General features: G+C 42.7%; 1 protein-coding gene across 4 annotated transcripts; it reads right to left on the bottom strand.

Annotated features, from left to right (window-relative positions):
• Positions 1-1,987: 1,987 nt before the first annotated feature.
• Positions 1,988-17,818, bottom strand: SULT6B1 (sulfotransferase family 6B member 1). Of its 4 annotated transcripts, none has more exons than XM_081157220.1 (9): positions 17,549-17,818; positions 16,728-17,119; positions 15,321-15,426; positions 14,145-14,257; positions 11,940-12,029; positions 9,293-9,419; positions 8,012-8,106; positions 5,241-5,397; positions 1,988-3,424 (listed from the first exon to the last, which is right to left on the bottom strand). In XM_081157220.1, exons 3-9 carry the CDS (start codon positions 15,403-15,405, stop codon positions 3,294-3,296), a joined length of 798 nt encoding a protein of 265 aa, XP_081013346.1. In that variant the 5' UTR covers positions 15,406-15,426; positions 16,728-17,119; positions 17,549-17,818; the 3' UTR covers positions 1,988-3,293. The 4 variants fall into 4 exon arrangements, with proteins under 4 accessions (XP_081013346.1, XP_081013347.1, XP_081013345.1 ...); XM_081157221.1 differs by having other exon boundaries at positions 17,056-17,119; positions 17,549-17,720; XM_081157219.1 differs by having other exon boundaries at positions 16,765-17,119; positions 17,549-17,686.
• Between the last annotated feature and the right edge of the window lie 501 nt (positions 17,819-18,319).

Genomic DNA, 18,319 nt, shown 5'->3' on the forward strand with positions numbered 1-18,319 from the left:
GTAGTCCTCGATTTATAAGAAATCCTACTCACCTAATTCCCAGAGTGATGCTCAATCTCATTGACACCTGATTTAGGAGTGCTGAGGACTTAGCCCACAACAATACAGCAAGGCAGGTGCCATTACGGTGGCCATTTAACAGGTGAGAAAACTGAGGTTTGGGGCACAGAGAAGTTAAGTAACCGCAGCTGGTAGCCAGGGGACCTAGAATTAGAATCAGGAGTCTGTACCATCAAATATCTTCGCTAGGGCAAAGGAGAGAAGTGGCCCCAAGATGTTCATTAAATACTGGGCATTGGCTCTAGGAGTCCTTTCCCACTTCTCCTATATATCCCCCCTTACTGCAGGGTGTCAGGGGCTGTAAACAACGTTTCCCTGTAGCTCTGCACACAGAGTTCTTACGTAATTGTGTCCCCTCGTGAATGTTCACCAAAGGCACCCACTTCTGAGGAGGCTTTTGCGAAGCAGGTGGGCAAGAAGACATCAGTCAGCTTCTCCCCGAGTGCTTGTTCTAAAGGAACGAAGGGGGTGTGGCAGCTGGACTGGATGCGGGTGGGTTCATCAACACGGAATTCTCAGCAAGGCTAATCCGACCCCGATCCCTCAGTGCGGGTTACCGTACCCCAAACTCACTGTGCGGCACCCTGGGAGCCCTCCCAAGGGGGCCCTTCCACCACGGAGTGGGCGGGTGTTTGTGGAGTAAACATTTACTTCGGAGACGGACTTGCTTTTCCTCCCTGCAGTGCTTCGTTGCTGGGCATTCTGAATACCTTGTTCACCGTCATGGCATCCCTCCCTAAGCGACCCATTTTACAGAAAAAGAAGTGAGGCAGCACATGGACTACCATAGGATTCAGTGGTTTTATCAGGAACCTCATTTCCCCAAAGCAGCTGGCCTTGGAGGACGGTGGGGTGGAGTGGTGAAGGCTCAGTTCCAGCCCCAGGTAGGAGGCAGCACCTAGCGAGCTGCGTGCGCGGTCCTTCAAGTGCATCATACGCTGGAAGCCAGGCTGCTGCTTTGTCCGCAGCCCGAGTGCAGGAGACCAGGAAACAGCAGAGGTGAAAGTGTCGTCTCCCACAGGTAAGCCTCACCTCGCACTCGCACAGTAAAGGCTTCCTGCTCCAGTCACTTTGGGCGCTCTTCCCACCAGAGGACATACCTAATTCCTTAAACTGCATCTGGATATTGCAGGTTCATCATGCCATCAAGAACATGACGACCGAATTGGTTGGGCTGGTCGATATGAACTACCAAGGGGACACAGTGGGGTCAGGGGTGAGCAGGCCTTCAAGCCAGGGGTTTCTCTGGGGTTCCTTCTAGTAATCCCACTTTCAGTGATACAGGTTAATGGAAGTCTAGAGCTGTCCAACACAAGCAGGACTGTTAAGGTCTCCGACGCTTCAGGATTATTGATTTGTATCACCCTACTGAGCTGGGGACACTTCTGGGGACAAATGAATAAGGAAGCTGTGAACGCCAACTATGGTCTCGCGGCCTGTAGCAGAATGGACCGTAGAAGCGATGCATGTTCTTCTACTTGCTTTGTTTTTGTTTGTATTAGTGACCTTCTTTTCATTGCTTTCCCCTTTCCTTTTAGATGAGATCTGCTGCTGGTGGTTAATTTTATAAGATAGTCTTTACATGAGTGTCTTGAGGTAGGAATGTGACGAAAACAGAAGAAGGAACATCACAGAGCAATGGGCATAAAGATTTAAGAGATGGTATGTGTGTGTTTTCATTTGAAGAAGGGAACGCATTAGGTGGGAATGTGGTTGACAAGTGAAGATTAAGAATCATGTCCTTGTTCGAGCCCTGCATCAAGTCTCACCTGCAGCTGGCCCCATCCTAGACTGATCAGTCCTAAAAGCCCTCTCTCCTTTTCTCTCTACTGTAGACCAATTTGGGTTTGGTTTTCTGTTAATTACATCAAAAGTGTATTCTGATATTCTAAAAACATACTTCTTGAGAAAAAAAAATCTCTTCATTCATTAATTTATTCAATAAATTTTATTGAGTGCCTCCTATGTGAAGCACTGTGATGGCCAAAAATCACATTATGTCCTTAAGTGTTTATATAGAAATTAGTTTCCTAAGGATTGAATGTTTGCAGGAAAGGAAGCAACTTTGTGTTGGAAGCATGGATACATAGATAACATAAATACATAGATAGAGCAGAAGCATCTTTGATAACTTTGTTAATTTTCAGTGATGGCCTTATGTACTATGTAACTCTGTGAATTCCAATTTGATTAGACCTACAGTTACTGCTATAGATCTATTTTTCAATTTTGAAACTCACAGTAACTTTAGATCAAATGTTTTGCAGTACTACAACTAATCAAATACAGACAAAAGAATCTTGCACATGTCAAATATTTTTCATTTTTTAACTAGGAGATTAAAAATAACTGTTGTCCTGACTTTGGGAAATTGCTGAGTAATATAGTTTGGAATCAGGAAGTGTGAAGCCTCCAGCTTTGTTCTTTTTGTAAGCTGACTTTAGGTAGTTGGCATCTTTTATAGTTCCATAGGAATTTAAGGATTTTTCTCTATTTCTTTGAAAAATGCCATTGGAATTTTGATAGAGATTGCATTGAATCTGAAGTGCTTTGTGTAGTATGGATACAATATTAACTCTTTCAATTCATGAACATGGGACATCTTTCCATTTGTGTGGGGAGTCTTCAATTTTTTTCACCAATGTCTTCAGTTTTCAGTGAAGAGGGCTTTCACTTCCTTTGTTAAATTATTCCTATTTTATTTTTTATTTTATTGTAAATGGGATTGTTTTCTTAATTTAACTTTCCTATAGTTTGTTATCAGTGTATATAAATGCAACTGATTTTTGTACACTAATTTTGTACTCTGCAACTTTATTGAATTCATATATTATTTCTAATAGTTTTTGGGGTTTTTTTTTGGTGGAGTCTTTAGGGTTTTCTATATATAATATCATGTCATCCGCAAACTTCTTCCTTTCTGATTTGGATGCCTTAGGTTTCTTTTTCTTGCCTAACTGACCTGTAACTTCCAGTACTACACTGAGTAAAAGCATAAAGAGAAGACATCCTTGTCTTTTTCCTGATGTTAGAGGAAAACCTCGAAAAGTGAACAAACTTAAGTTTTTACTGAAAACCTTCAGATGTTATCATTATTGTTAAATTTGTATTATTTATCTCTAATGTTATTTATCTATCATTATTTGGTTACTTGCTCAATTTATTATTTAAGTGTTTAAATTCAGTTGTTATTAAGGAAAATAAAATACCCAGGCCTGATGGACTGACCAGGATCAGGCCTGGCAATATGATTCATACTTCAGCCTTGCTCCCAGGACAGTGCCTGCTAAGCACTCTTGGAATTTTTCATCCATTTCCTGGCTCTGAGTTTCATTGAAAAGAGTTTTCCAATCACCAACTTCACCTGCAACACACAAAAAACAGTAGACCCAGACCCCTGTTAGGATATTTTTTCTTGATTTTACGAGTTTTCAATGTAGTGTTTCACTCTGAAATGTGAAAATGGACACACGAAAAAAATTAGACAGTCTTAGAAAATGAATGTAATTCCTCTTGTAAAATTAACAGTATCCATTGGTGCTTCCCGTCTGTGGTGTGGTAGGTGACGTGCTTTCTTTCTCTCTCTGAGCAGACCGTTGGCTTCAGTGATCTCCCATCTCCACCTCTCTCCCAACACTCAGGACCTAAAATTCTAGCCTTTTGAGAGTCAGTTTTTTTCTCTCTAAAGACTTTTAACTTCCTTATACTCCTTGAGAAAAGGTAACATTTTACAGCAGGTTTTGGTTAAGGCCTCAGATACTGAAAGTTTTGTAAAAAGTGATTATTTTGCCTGGGACTAGGATATTATTTTTATTTGCTTTTAAAAGTAAAGGAAGTTCCTTATTCCTTCAGAATCTTTTGATAATTTGGGTTAAAGTTATAAGTTCCTTGTTGCATAGTCATTGAAGTTTGTACTTATAAAGAGGGTGTAAAGCCATGAGGAAATGCTTAGATATATGAAGGGAATAAAATAAAACACAAAACTGTCTACAAATGTCATCAACTATATAAAACATCACAGAATAAAGCTGGAAGAAATATGCCAAAAGGTTAAACCTGCCCCTGGTGGGGAAAATGGGGTAACTTTTAATGCTTTTCACATATTTTCAGTGCTTTCTGAATTTTCTATAAGAAATATTATTAAGAACCTTGTTATTATGTTATTTATTTTAGGATTTTCTATTCTAAATGGTATTTAAATAACAATGTATAAAAAGGTTGCATTTTCCTCCCTCCTGAAAGCTAACAAGAGTAGGCATAAAAATCAGGGCTAAAGTCAGGGATCAAACAAACCAAAGTCAGATTTACAATCAACATCCCACTTGCAGTGGATTTTAAAAATAGGTCTTCACTTGACGAAGTGTAGTAGAGTCAAGTAGACCTAAGTTCAAATCCTGACTCCATCATTTATAAGCTGTGTGACAATGGACAAATTAATATCTCTGAGCATCATGCCCACGTTTGTAAAACTAAGGATTTGATATCTTTTTTGCTATGAAATTTAAGCCCAGCAAGGATCGAACACATGATAGATGCCTAATAACTGATAGCTGTTGTTATTATATGTGCTGCCTCTAAATCACGTTATGTTTCCATTATATATTCAATAAAATAAAACTGGCAATCCCCAAGCTATACTCGCATATATTTCCATAAGGAATTAGAACTCTATAATGAAATTTAGTAAAACCACCAGTGCCAGAGACAGCAAGTTGCCTTATCCAATACTCATTTTCTCCCTTATTACCAAACCCTAATTTTAATTGGGTGATAATGCGACCACCTTTTTAAAAAATCACATTTCCCAGCCAACAGTGCAGTGAGAGGTGGCCAACAGGTCTAAGAAATCAGAGTGAGGTCTCCAGTAAAGCTCTTGAAAGGGGTCTCACTCAGCTAATACACAAGACTCTGTCTCCTGCCTTTCCCTTTTTATTTTAATAAAATAACCCTTTAATTTTAATGTAGTGGGGCTCTAGCTGCTCCCTTGTCATCACAAGGTGACAGGCAGAAAGGTAGAAGGAACTTAGTATTCCAGAAGATACTGTGGAGCTGCCAGTTCCAGCTCTGAACTGTGTCCAGACTCCTTGTTGACTGGGAGAAAAAGAAGAACCCGTCTTACCAGAGGTAAAGTTCTACGGTCGTCTAGCTGATGGGCGCCCTAGACCCCAGGGCAGCCTTACCCTTGCGGAACAGGAACGGGCCCACGGCCCCGTGCGTTTCCTGGGCCTTGGCTCTCATTGCCTGGAAGGTACTCTGAGCACAGACACTTTGAACCTGCTCCCCAGCGAGAGAGACTCCAAGGAACTCTGCGATTTCTTTTATTCCAGAGGCCAGATTCTGAAAAAAAATTTTAAAGGATGACCTTCTTTCTATGGGAATTGTGCTGTGAGCAAAGACAGGCTTCTTAGACAGAAGGGATTGACGAAGCCCACGTATTTATTTCATCTGTTTATCTCTCTACTTAGATTTAACTTGATACCTGTGTGTAAATAGTTGAGATATCTTTAGAAGATATTCTATATCGGTTTTACTTCATAGTTTTAATTTATAATTCTTGTTAAACTATATATAAATAATGACAGTAAGCATTAATTAATAAGGTTAGAATTTTATCTAAGATGATAGTCATTTTTTTTAAAGAAGCGCCAGTCTAAACTAGCTGAGGAAATTGTTGTATTTGTGCACGCTCGTTTGAATTCTTTTCTCCTGAATCTTGTTTTTTGCTAATGTGTAATTCCATGAAGAAAGTCTAATGTTTAGAATCATAAAAACTAGAAGGGAACTTTAAATCTACCCAGTCCAAATTCCCTTGTAAGTCATGAACCCCACCCTGCCCCTCCAACAGTATCCCTGACCAGTGGAGGTTCACGAAGTTTCTAGAACAGTTCCTTCAACTGTATTCTACAAAACACTCCTATCCCTCAGGATGGTTACCGATGTTTCATGAAAAAGAACAAAAGGAAAGGAAGGTGAAGGGTTGAGGTCAAATAAGCTCGGAACCCTCTGGGTTAAACAAAGGTAAGCCTCCTTCCCGACAGGGCCTCTCAGCCTTCAACATGCCACTGCGCCCCGCGACCCCCCGAGGAGCAGGCCGGCTAACCCCGCGGCTCTCAAACCCACCGGAATAAGCGACTTTCTTCAGCCCCCAGGAAGGAGTATTAACACCTGGGGCAACGATGTTTCAGAAACATCCTAGACTAGAGGAGGAAAGACTAAATACTGCTGTTCTCTCGTGTTACAGACATGACCCTATAAACAGAAGAGACAGGTTATACTTTCCTTGGATAAGACAGGAGAGACTTGTGTTCAAAAGCCAACCCAGCTGGAGAGCAGTGGGCAGGCGCCCTTCTCAGGCCCGTGCGCCCTTCCCTGGGGTCCAGGACTCCGGCTTCGCTCCTAGCTCGTCGGTCACCCCTCCTTAGTCGCCTCTGCCGATTCCTCCCCTTTTCCTCCACCTCTGTATATCGGAGGGCTCGGGGGCACAGCTCTTGGTCGGCTTCTCTTCCCTGTCCACATACATACGTACGTAGGCGTGTGATCTCATGGCTTTAAATGCCATCTGTGTGCCACTGATTCACACGTTTGTATCTATGGGGCAGAGCTCGCTCTCCATTCAAGAGTTTTATACCCAGCTGCCTGCCTGACCTCTCCAGCTGGGTGACTGACACACATCTCAGACATGGCGTGTCCAAAACCAAACACCAGGTCACCCCGATAACCCTGCTTCACCTGCCATCTCCTACTCAGATGACGGCCGCTCAGCCCTCCCAGGCGGTTAGGCAGGAATATTGGAGTCTATTTTGCCTCTTTTTTTTCTCTCACTCCTCTGACCCCCATCCAATCCAGCAGCAGATCCTACAGGTTCTTCTTTCAATGTAAACCCAGAAGTCAGCCGTTTCTCATCACTTCCACTGCTTTTTCTGGCCTGAGCCCCCATCGCCCCTTGGCGGGGCTCCTTCCTGCAGCAGCCCCCTCACAAGCTTTTCCTGCACTATCTTTGCTCCTCTCCAGCCTGTGCTCACACACCAGCCAGAATGATCCTTCTAAAAAGATGCCAACTCCTATCACTTGTCTGCTCGAGTCCTGCAGTGGCTTTCCGTTTCACTCACAGTGGCCTCGTGGGTGGTGTTCGCACTGGTTAGTCTCCCCTTGGTCACCTCTGCTGCCCCAGCCACATCTGCCTCCTCCCTGTCTCTTAATCACACAGGAACTCCGACCTCAGGGCCCTTTGCTTCGGTCAGTTCTCTCTGCCTGGAAAGCTCTTGCCCCCGTGGCTCGCTCTTCCACTTCCTTCAGATCTTTGTTTAAATCACATCCTCTCTGTGAGGTTTGCCCTGACCATCCTATTTTATACTGGGATTTACCCAGCGTCCCACCCCCCACCCCCAGGCATTGCTAGTTTTTCTTAATCAGCTATGCCATTTCTTTTTTCTCACGTTGTGTATTTTTAAATTTGTATTGTGTTTATGATTTGTCATTCTGGCTTCCTCCAGTTAGAATGTGAACTTCTCCAGGGCAGTGCACTTTGTCTGGTCTGCTCACTGATGTATCGCAAGGGCCTAGAACAATGCTGAACAATCGCTCACTCAATGTTTGTGAATAAGCAATTAAAAATTACATGGAAAAATCAATTCGCAGCCCAATGCATGTTCAATTAAATCGCAGGTAAGACCTACCTACTGCTTTTCACATCCCTAGTTTGGACCGTCTCTCATACAAGGAAAATAAAGCAGCAACTGTTAGTATAAATTGCTAAGCATGACTTTATGTTGGATAATCAGCCGAAGCACTTACGCGTTGTTTGTTTTTCCCCCAGCACTATACCCCATATCTGGGATATTCTTCTTTTTAATTGAATACAATATGTGTTCACACAACCAGACATTACGAGTGTTCTGAGTTGTAGTTTATGATAAATCTTGCTATAAAGTATCAAGAATCATAACCTCACCTCTTTCAGGTCTTCATATAATAGGAACTTAACATTTTCATCATCAAGATGTTTGTTCCAATTAATTGCAAAATCAAAATAGCTCCCCCAAGAAACTAAAAAAACAAGAAAAAAAAACTCCTTAAGGAATTTGAAATAACTGAGGTTAAAATGATAGATGGTTAATTTATGTTCTAAAGTATAAACTGTTTACGAATGAGCTTAAACAAGATGTTTATAAGTTATTACAAATCCCTGCTCCAGAAGAATTGGCATAAGACAGTCCTATTGCCAGATTTTTGGTCATTTTATCTTCATAAATAATAACACAACTAAGCAAGTTGTAAAATGGTTTGATAAAAACTACCAGACACTTATGAATATTTAGGTGAATAAAATAATTCAGAAATAGTGACTGATACACAAAAACGGACAGAGATAATGCCAGAAAGAAATGATGAGACATATTATCTAGACCAGTATTGTCCAACAGAAATTTAATGTCAGCCACATCTGTAATTTAAAATTTTCTAGTAGCCACATTAAGAAAGCAAAAATAAACAGGTGGAATTAATTTCAATATTTATTTAACCCAGTGTACCATAAAATATTATTACTTCAGCATGTAATCGACATAAAAATTATTAATGAAACATTACACATTATTTCTGTATTTTAAATCTTAAAAACCAGAGTGCTAAGTTTTTATCAGAATCACTTGACTTCATAAAACTTACAGCTTTTTATCAGAATCACTTGACTTCATAAAACTTACAGCTGGAAAAGTAGATTCACACACTCAACTTGTACCAAACTTACTTTAAAAAGTTTCCAAAAAACTAATCAAGTGCTGTTTTAAAAATCTAAATTTAAATTCATTAAAATAGAATAACAAAAATTTTAACTTCTCAGTTGTTCTAGTCGCCTTTCAAGTGCTCAGTTGCCACATGTAGCTAGTGGCTGCTACACTGGACAGTGCAGAGCTAGACACTGGTCAGCTGTGTGCTTAATAACTGGGGGACTTCGCACAGCTCCCTGAACCTCTCTGTGCTTTAGTTTCCTCATTTGTAAAATGGGGTTGTTGTGAGGCTTAAATAAATTAACACCTGTCGAATGCCTAGTTAATAGTACCAACTCAATAAATTTAAGCTATTATATCATTAATAATAGTAATATTCTCATAATTATTATAATTATGATAATTAGCACAAAGCCCTTGCTTTCAGCCAAGCAGTTTCTACATGTTTTATATGTTGTGGTCATGCGTCAAAGTAAGAATAATTCTTTTACCAACAGCCATACCTTGACCATTCATGAACTGTCTGAAGAATTCATCCCATGAGCCATAGCTTGGAATATCGGGGACATCATTGTGGAAATGGAAAAAAGATACCGCAGTATCTTTAGGATTTCGAAATATCACCAATATCTAGGGAGATAAAACGCAGTTAACTGATTTAGGTCTACGTTTTGAAGTTTGGAAAAGTGAAAGGGTGAGCAGTAGCATGTGTCCCCTCGTATACTACACAATTTTGTTAACATGTAAAGAATGACAGTAAGAAATTGAGGACTAGGAGGTGGCAGATGGGGAAGCGTGGGGAGAGGAGAGAAAGGAAGAGAAAGCACACTGATGTAAGAGAGGGCGTTTGCTGGTGAGTTTAGACAGTAGAGGCACATGCAGAAGACACAAAAAGCAGTAACAGGCAAGCTCACAAGCGCATGATCTGAGAAGTTAAACCCCTAAACAAAGTAAAAATTGCAAAATAACATTAAGGGTGATTTAAAAAATGTTAAAAGTTTGGTGTCAGAAGATCCCAGAATGGCAGGCCCGCTCTCTGGGGCCCGAGGTGCGATGGGGGATGCAGATGCAGCGGAACCTCTGCCCTCCCGCGGGACCCCTACCTTCTCTGATGAGGAATGAACTTATTCTTTTCAATGAAAAGTGTGAAATAAACATTGTAAAGAGCAAACTGAAGCCCAGAGAACCACAAGATTACAGGAACCATTTGGTTGCTCCACGTGAATTTTGTTAGGCCTCCTGCCGGACGGACTCCACTCCAAGAAGACTGTTGAGCCCTGTGGACGGCCACTGAGGAGCCCGAGCTAACACAGAGCGCTTCAGAAGGCTGGAAATGGGCAGGGTCATTCCGGGCTCAGAAAGGAGGCAGGCACGGGTTTGCAAAGTACAGACTTGTGACCCCGACTTCCACTAGGAAGACGTTTTCTAGAACGTCTAGTTGACTAACTAGATGGTCCAGGGCCACCTACAAGAAGAAGTCACCAGCAGGGGGCAACATGATCCTCTAAGAACAGGTCGCTGTGGACTAACACCAAGTTTTTCTTGCACGGTTTCCCACTTAGTAGATTTGTTGCTAATTATTTCTCCTACAAAATGGAAGAGTGTAAGCTGAAAGCAGAAGCAATTAGGCGTATAGAATTCACGTGGAAAGAGGGGAATCATTAAGGTAAACATGCCTGGGGGCTTTTGATGGCATTTCCACTGTCCTGACTAGGCCATCATCGTTTTAATGAGTGATTTAGGTAAAGATATAGATGACATGAAACTGAGAGGCAGTCAGGATCTCAAAACACCTTGTCTGTCTGACACACACAGGATCCAACTGAACAGAGAGCAGTAAGCTGGGGTCTATGTCCTTCACTTAGATCTAAGACTCACTCCTGCCCCCAATCCAAATGGAGCAGATTTTTGTCACTCGAGGGTGTTATATTTGGGGCTTTGAGTAATACTCATTAGTCGCCCTGGCTTGTAGCAGTTTATAATTTTACAAAGCTGTAAATTTGGACAGTGAGGAACCACTTCCCTTGGCTATTTCTTTTCTTGTTGTGTTTTTGTGACAGTGAAACTGTTTCACTCCAAATCCAAATGTTTTATAAACTACTTTAGCTATGTTTCTTATGGAATAATTAAGGGGGGAAAAGTCAGCTAGGTTTGTGATGATATTTAACTACATTAAACTGGAGAGATTATATGTTAAAGTGATATTTCAGTGACATTGGGAGATTCTCAATAGCAAGACTGTTTAACCGAGCTGTCCAAAGTTGGCGTAAGCGAGAGAGGGGCTCAGCCATAGGCCAGCCAGCCACTTAGTGGAACCCAAACACCTCTCGGGGATTGGAGTCGACACCCTTTAAGGTATTTTCCAATCCTAAGCGCCTAGGACCCTGCACCCTGGCCACAAGGCACTGGTTGTAAGCCTCCGCCTCCCTAGTGATTTTTTCCCTCTTATTTCCCCTCCTTCCTGCTACCATCGCAGTCTCCCGCCTGCTGCTTTCCCCTTTCTTTGCTACGCTTGCCCTGTCCCCTCACCCTTGTTGTGGCATTCAAGAATTCGAATCCTTATTTTAATTAATTCTCATCTTGCTCGTGAGACAGAGAAACGAGGCACCCAGAAATAGGGAATTGGGGAGAGACAGGCGAAACCAAAACGGATTAGGTAAAAACTAATAATTATGAGAACAGATCAATACTGTTTAATGAAACAAGATTTTTAAACAACTAAGAGTAGCCAAAGCACCTATAGTTATTTATGCACAAGAAGTTTGCTATCACAGGTCAAATTCAGAAATAAAATAGTTTCAGACTTCAGGTAAACAGTGCTCACCAGCCAGAACCAAAGGGGCAATTTCTGCTCATTTTTCTAGGTTGTATCCTTTGTTAAACACTATCCTAGTTGGGTTCTGAATTCTCTTCACTATAAAATGGGTTCTAAAATATGTATAAGGTTTACATCCTAGCTGAAAATTCCTTTGATTTGAAGGCAACTGCAACAGATATATCTGAAGAAAGAAACAATAAAAGAAATGCCCAAATCTCACACTTCACTTATTAAAATTCTGTGATGAGCAGCAAAGTCCTCCCGTAGCTCAGAAGGCCAAGAGCTATACATTAAACACTCCACCTGAAATTCCAGCGGGAAAGGGCACTCACCTTGGCCTTGTTCCTGAAGATGGACCCGGGCAACCTGTCATAATGGAGGTGAGTTGCCAGAATCCTTGGCGATGGAAACTGCTTCATTCTCTTAAAAACATATAGGACAAGGTGAATGTGTGTGTGCGTGTGTGTGGCTGTGCGTGCGCGCGTGTGTGTGCATGTGTGCGTGCGTGCGTGTGTGTGTGCGTGCGCGCGTGTGTGTGAATCACTCCTAGGTTTAGTGCCTGAGTGGTAGTTTTACACATTACTATTGCTGCGTCCTCCTCTCCCTAGGGCCTCCAGTATTCTTTAAATTTCTCTTTCCTTTGTGAGGATGAGAGGGGAGAATCATAAATGAATAAATAGTGAAAATCTTCCTTTTGAACCCCCTTGTTGGATACTGCTTATCATTTTTTGGGCCATGTTTTGAAAAATTTACCTTTTCCCACAATCGTACTGAGTACTTTGTTCAAGAATGCTCATAATCTGCAATCCACTCTTTCACTTAATTTGTATCTCTTCTACATGCAAGGTCTTTTACAAAATATTCAAGTCTTCCCATAGCTCCTTCAAACCCATTTTTAACATCTAGATCTACTTTGTTTTACCAGTAAAACTCCATTCAGTCCAATAGCCCAACAGAACCGGAAAGCACACAGCCAATCAGATATCCAAGAAGTAGTTTATGAGAGAAATTCTTCAGCGTAGGGACTCGGTGATTCTTTTTACTTTCTTTTTTTAAAATCTACTTCTGCCAATAATTTTACTTATATTTTTCAATTACAGTTTACATTCAGTATTATTTTGTTTTATTTTTGGGTGTACAGCATAGTGGTTAGACAATCATATCCTTTGCAAAGTGATCTACTGATAATTTAAAAATGAACGTTAACCTGTTTAATCTGCCAGGGTTAAGGGTCTCATCTTAAAATCAGGCCCTTAGTGTGTGTTATGGGCAGGGGGGCTGGGGGGGCTAAGGCATCACGTATTCATTTCTATGCTTGTGGAGGTTACTCACTGCTTGGCCAGTCACATCATTTCAAGTGATAACATAATATTTAGATGTTTGTAGCCAATTGTTTTGTAAAAACTTAGTGAGATTCCAACTCAAGCAATGGGGCAAAAAAAAAAAAGTTTTAAAATAAACAATTTAAATCAATCATATGGGTTTAAGTAGTGATTAGGAGTCATGACACTTGATACACATAAATTGCACTTTTTAGATTTGGATGTACTTTTACATTCATGCACAGTAATCCTCTCAGGTGGATATTGTAACCCCCATTTTAGAGATTAACAACAGCTTTGACGTTTTAAGCTCATTGTGAAAAATCACACAGGTGGTAATTTTCAGATTAAGCTATAGAGTCCTTTTTCCACCAAACTGCACGACCAAAAATCACATAAAGACGTATGAGAAATGCTGAAGTTCCTGAAAGGATTAGAAAAATATCCAAGGGGAAAATGGAAGTTAATTGTAACAAAACTAGATAAACTATAATATGTTCGTGAAAATGCGTGATCTACCCAACTGTAAACAGAGTAAAGACTGGGTATAGCTACATCTTGTTTAAGGAAATATGTGTATTTTAGAAAACTTTTCTGTGAAGCGAATAACTTGTATGTGGAGTTCATCCTCTCACTTCTATTTTAAAACAAAAGGCATATTGCATGGAAAAGTATCTTTGTTTTTAGGTATGGTGAAATTACAAAAATACAAAATCATGTCTTTAAAATTACCTGGAGAAAAAATATAAACATTTCTGATAAATTACACATATTCAAAACCCAAATACCACACTGAGTTAAAACATTTTCCAGAAACCCTGGAGCTACAATCATATGTCTCACTCACCTTATAGGACATTTTCATGTTAATTTAGATGCTTTTAGAAGTCTTCCTTTTTACTAAAGCTTTCCCTCTTTTTTTTTTTTTTTAACAACTCAAATCTGAAAACAGGTTCAAATCTTAGCCCTGCCATTTATTACCTCCTTGACTTTGGGCAAGTCTCTAACAGTTTTATCCTTTGTAAAATGGTGAAAAGGTTAGTCTGTAATAAAATGAGATAATCCCTGAAAAGTGCTGAGGATATGGTAAGCACACAATATGTTGCAATAATTATTAGTATTGTACTTTCTGAACTCAACACTAAAAGATCCCCAAAACAGAAGAAATCCTCATTTGATAGTATTCTATAAGTTTAAAGGCTGTTTACTACTAACCTGATATTTTTCTGGGTCCCCACATTCAAGAATTGGGAATTCTGGACATTCATACTTTTTTTTAGAATCAGCAAATATTAACTCACTAATGATGTGAAGAATCCAGTTTGAACCTATGAGAAAAATCAGACAATCAAACTCATTAAAGAGTCTTGATATAGTAAAAGCATGTTACTTTAGTATATACATCATAAAAATTAAAATCTACCACCATTCCCTGATGTATGTACAGTTGGTTCTTCTGTGCTTAAAATAACCTGGGCTGTGGAAAACAGTATTTATTTACATTAATATAAAATTTAACTTACTTCTCAGATTTCTCCTGTGATGAGACAGTTCTTTTTGAATCTAGAATATATTCCTTATAGAAAAATTTTATGCTGTGGCAATGATTGCTTATTATATATCATATATTATATACCTTACAGTAATGAATATTTTCAATAGGAGTATATAACTTTGATTTTATAAAAACCCAGCATCAGTTAAGAGAAAGAAAAATATTAAATGAGTGGGGTTGGCTATAATAAACAGAGATAAAATAACAGTTAAAAAAACAAAAGTTGTTTGTGTAAAATAGGGTGGTTGAGATTCGTAATGTTTTTCTTCCACTGATAAACGACCACTGTAAAACTCCTTTCAGAAACCGGAGGGTTGATGTTTGGTCGTGAAAAAGAAAGAACCTATTTCATGGAAATCATTATCTAAATTATGGGCATGGCTATGCTTTTTCTTCCATCAAAACTCAGCGGTTGAGCGTCCACCTAGGATCCAGGCGATTGGGGTTCGATTCCCGGTCAGGGCACAGGCCCGGGTTGCGGGCTCCATCCCCAGTCGGGGGCGTGCAGGGGGCAACTGATCAATGACTCTCATCGTTGATGTTTCTATTTCGCTCTCCCTCTCCTTTCCTCTCTCTGACATCAATAAAGATATATTTAAAAAAACAAAAACAAAACAAAACAAGATGAAAACTTCTCTATTGCCCTCAGTGCTCCGTGGCAACCGGCCTCCCGCATTCGTTCGTGGCCCTTTGCCAGCCCCTCCGGCCTCTCTGCCTCCCGCACCAGCCTCCGATTTCTGGCTGGCCCCCCGGAGGCCAGTCGCCTCCCTCCGGCCTTGCCGCACCCGCCCGCCCCACGCCCTGAAGAAGTGGCCTGCAGAGCAGGAGCTCTTTACCGCACTTCGGATAAGATGCCAGCACGATGTCATCGCTTCTGGCTTCAAAGGTGCCCAAGGCTTGGAAGGTTTCTGAGGCGCACATGGTCACGGGGTAAGGAATCCCCTGGTAGGTGAAAAACAAGCGAGAAAGTGCAGTGTCTTTGGATTTTTCCAAAGCCTCATCAATGTAGTCAATAAACTTGGACGTGCCGGCCATGCTGGCTCCCAGTCACTCAGCCTGCTCCGTGGGGCGGGGATGGCTTTTAGAGGAGCTTTGCAGGGGTGGAACGGAGGGCTCCTCCCCTGCACAGGGGGAGGGAGTCCTGTAATTCTCCCCAACAGTCCGCCCCAGTCGTTCTGAATACCTGCCCCTGGCAAAAGGCAAACCACAGGTGCAAAACAGGCTGAGGATGGGAGAATTTTACCCCAGGGGTTGATTACATTACCATCAGGAGCACCCCCTACCACGAACATAAGAATGGAAGCTCTTAATAGACAAGAACAGACATTAAATGCCTAACAAATAGTTACTTAATTGAATCAGGCGTGCAATTTTCTCATTAGCAAAAAGCAATTCACAGAATGAACCCCCAGCTCTGTCTTCGGTTGAAAGCTTTGCACATACATCCTACGTGGCGTGACAGTAATGGGATGGAGAGGTCATTCAGTGGGGCGGAAAAGAGCCCGTGAACCACCTGCTAGTTGTGTTATTCTGAGCTCATAATGCATTCCAAGGCCTGTGTAAAGTGGCGACGATGAGAGCTGGAACGAGTTGCTCACGCTCGGCCACGCGGTCTTTCCCCGGCGGGCACTCTGTTCCTTGGCCTTTGGATAAACTGAGCTGTCACTCTCACCTCCCGCGCAGCTTGGTGTGGCCCTGGGGCTAGCGGGAGGTGAGCAGACGTAAAGCCTGCACCTCCCTGGCCTTGTCTATCCCTGGCCTTAACACAGGAAGCTGATGGGTCCCTGTCCTTCTCTATCCCCTTTCCCACGCCTGCAGGACAGACGGGGTGCTGGCCGGCCAGATGGCAAATTCAGAGAAAAACAGCCTTCCAGGGGGTGGCAGACCGAGACACAGGAAACCGGGCTCGCTGGGCAACCTGGTGACATAAAGCCACCCTCCCACACCCGCCCTGCACGTAACTAACCTTCTAAACTGTATTTGAAAGAGTACAGCTGTTTCTCACGCTGGACCCACTGAAGTTTCAGTCTCTTTGTTACAGTAATTTAGCCTCTATCCTAATTAGTACACTTTCTGGGTCAGTATTGACTCCTAGGCCAGGCATCCGCGAACATACCCCAGCTTCTCTTCTTTCTCTCCCCTTCTAGTCTCCACCCCGTTCTTATTCTTCTCCCATTTTCATCCCCTCTAACCTCAAGAATATAGTTTTTAAAAAACTATATTTGCCTTTTTTCTAAACTTACGCTAAAACTTAAGAGGTTAACTCCTAGTTATGCGTACTTAGCTGCTCCAGTCACTCATGTTTCGGTTAAAAGAGCAGCAAACATCGTTTCATGACACAAATCCATCACTCGTAGGTACGACATCCTGCCAGGCTGGCCGGATGCCGCGGCTGACTGCATGTGACTTCACATTCCCGAGGGCCCCAGGAATCAGTGCTGCTGCTGTGCCTGGCCCCGGGCAGGTTGGCTGGGGCTCTGCGGGGCGAAGCAGAGCCAGCTGCTGGAGGAGCTGGGACTGGAACGCAGCCTGTTTCCTGCAGCGAGGCCCGTCTCAGAGGCCCAGGCTCACCAGCGCCGGGGCATTCCTGGTGCTTCGTCATCTGCTAGAAGAAACGAGGCCGCGGGCCTTTTCACTGGAAAAACAAACAAACAAACCTCTTACCTTCTGAGGAGAGAGATTTTTATGATCACAAGGGAAATAAGTTTCCTGGGTTCTAGAAAATTTACTTAATAACAGCATTTTGGAAAATCACTGTGTCAAGTGTACACAGCAATTGTGAGATGCATTTCAGTCTGAGAAATGTAAACCTATGGGAACACGTGCATCATAGAACTGAGGGAACTTTCTATGCCAACAGAAGGTATCTTCCTGAAGCTGTGGTGGATGGGGGAGGAGGGGCAACTTTTAATCTCCATTTTAAGGAAAGAACTGACCAAAGAGAGTGCCTGATGAGGAAAAGGTATATGGGTTTCGTTATAGTTGTGATTATTTTTTTTTGTTTGTAAAAAGGTAAAATTAGAACATGTGTCTTACCACTTTTTGATTTCCATACAGCACTTACCAGCGAAGGTCTTATTTCCTTAGGTAATGGGGATGCTGTTCACCCTGGTGGGAAGGTTGCGTATTTCAGAAGTTCCCTCCCCCAAGGAAAAAGGGTCGGGCTGGACTTTCTGCCAAGCTGCTTAGTGGGATTGTCCTTACACTATACTGAGTGTTTGTTCCCTGGGAAAGATAGAATTTGAGACATTTATTCAAACGTTGGTGTGGCCCTTTGCTTGCACCTTAGTGAATAAACATTGAAGAAGACGATATGGGTGGGCCCTGTCCTGACACTAACGCCTGTAACTACGGCAGGAGCCGGGGCCGTTTTGAATTGGTAACAGGAGCCCTGATTCTTGTTTCCCTGGGTCAGTTCTACCTACTCGACTCTGATTGTCCCGTATGCACGAGGGGAGGGGACAGTGCCAGGACCGGCTGCCGCAGAGCCGAGACTGCACGGTGCGTTCGCAGGGGCCTGCAGCCGGGACGGGGCCTGCAGCCGGGACGGGGCCTGCAGCCCGGACGGGGCCTGCAGCCGGGACGGGGCCCAGCGAGGGGCGGGGCCTGCAGCCGGGACGGGGCCTGCAGCCGGGACGGGGCCTGCAGCCGGGACGGGGCCCAGCGAGGGACGGGGCCTGCAGCCGGGACGGGGCCTGCAGCCGGGACGGGGCCTGCAGCCGGGACGGGGCCCAGCGAGGGACGGGGCCTGCAGCCGGGACGGGGCCTGCAGCCGGGACGGGGCCTGCAGCCCGGACGGGGCCCAGCGAGGGGCGGGGCCGGAGGGGGCGGGGCC

This window comes from Miniopterus schreibersii (assembly GCF_964146895.1).
Source record: "Miniopterus schreibersii genome assembly, chromosome: 13".
NCBI lineage: Eukaryota > Metazoa > Chordata > Mammalia > Chiroptera > Miniopteridae > Miniopterus > Miniopterus schreibersii.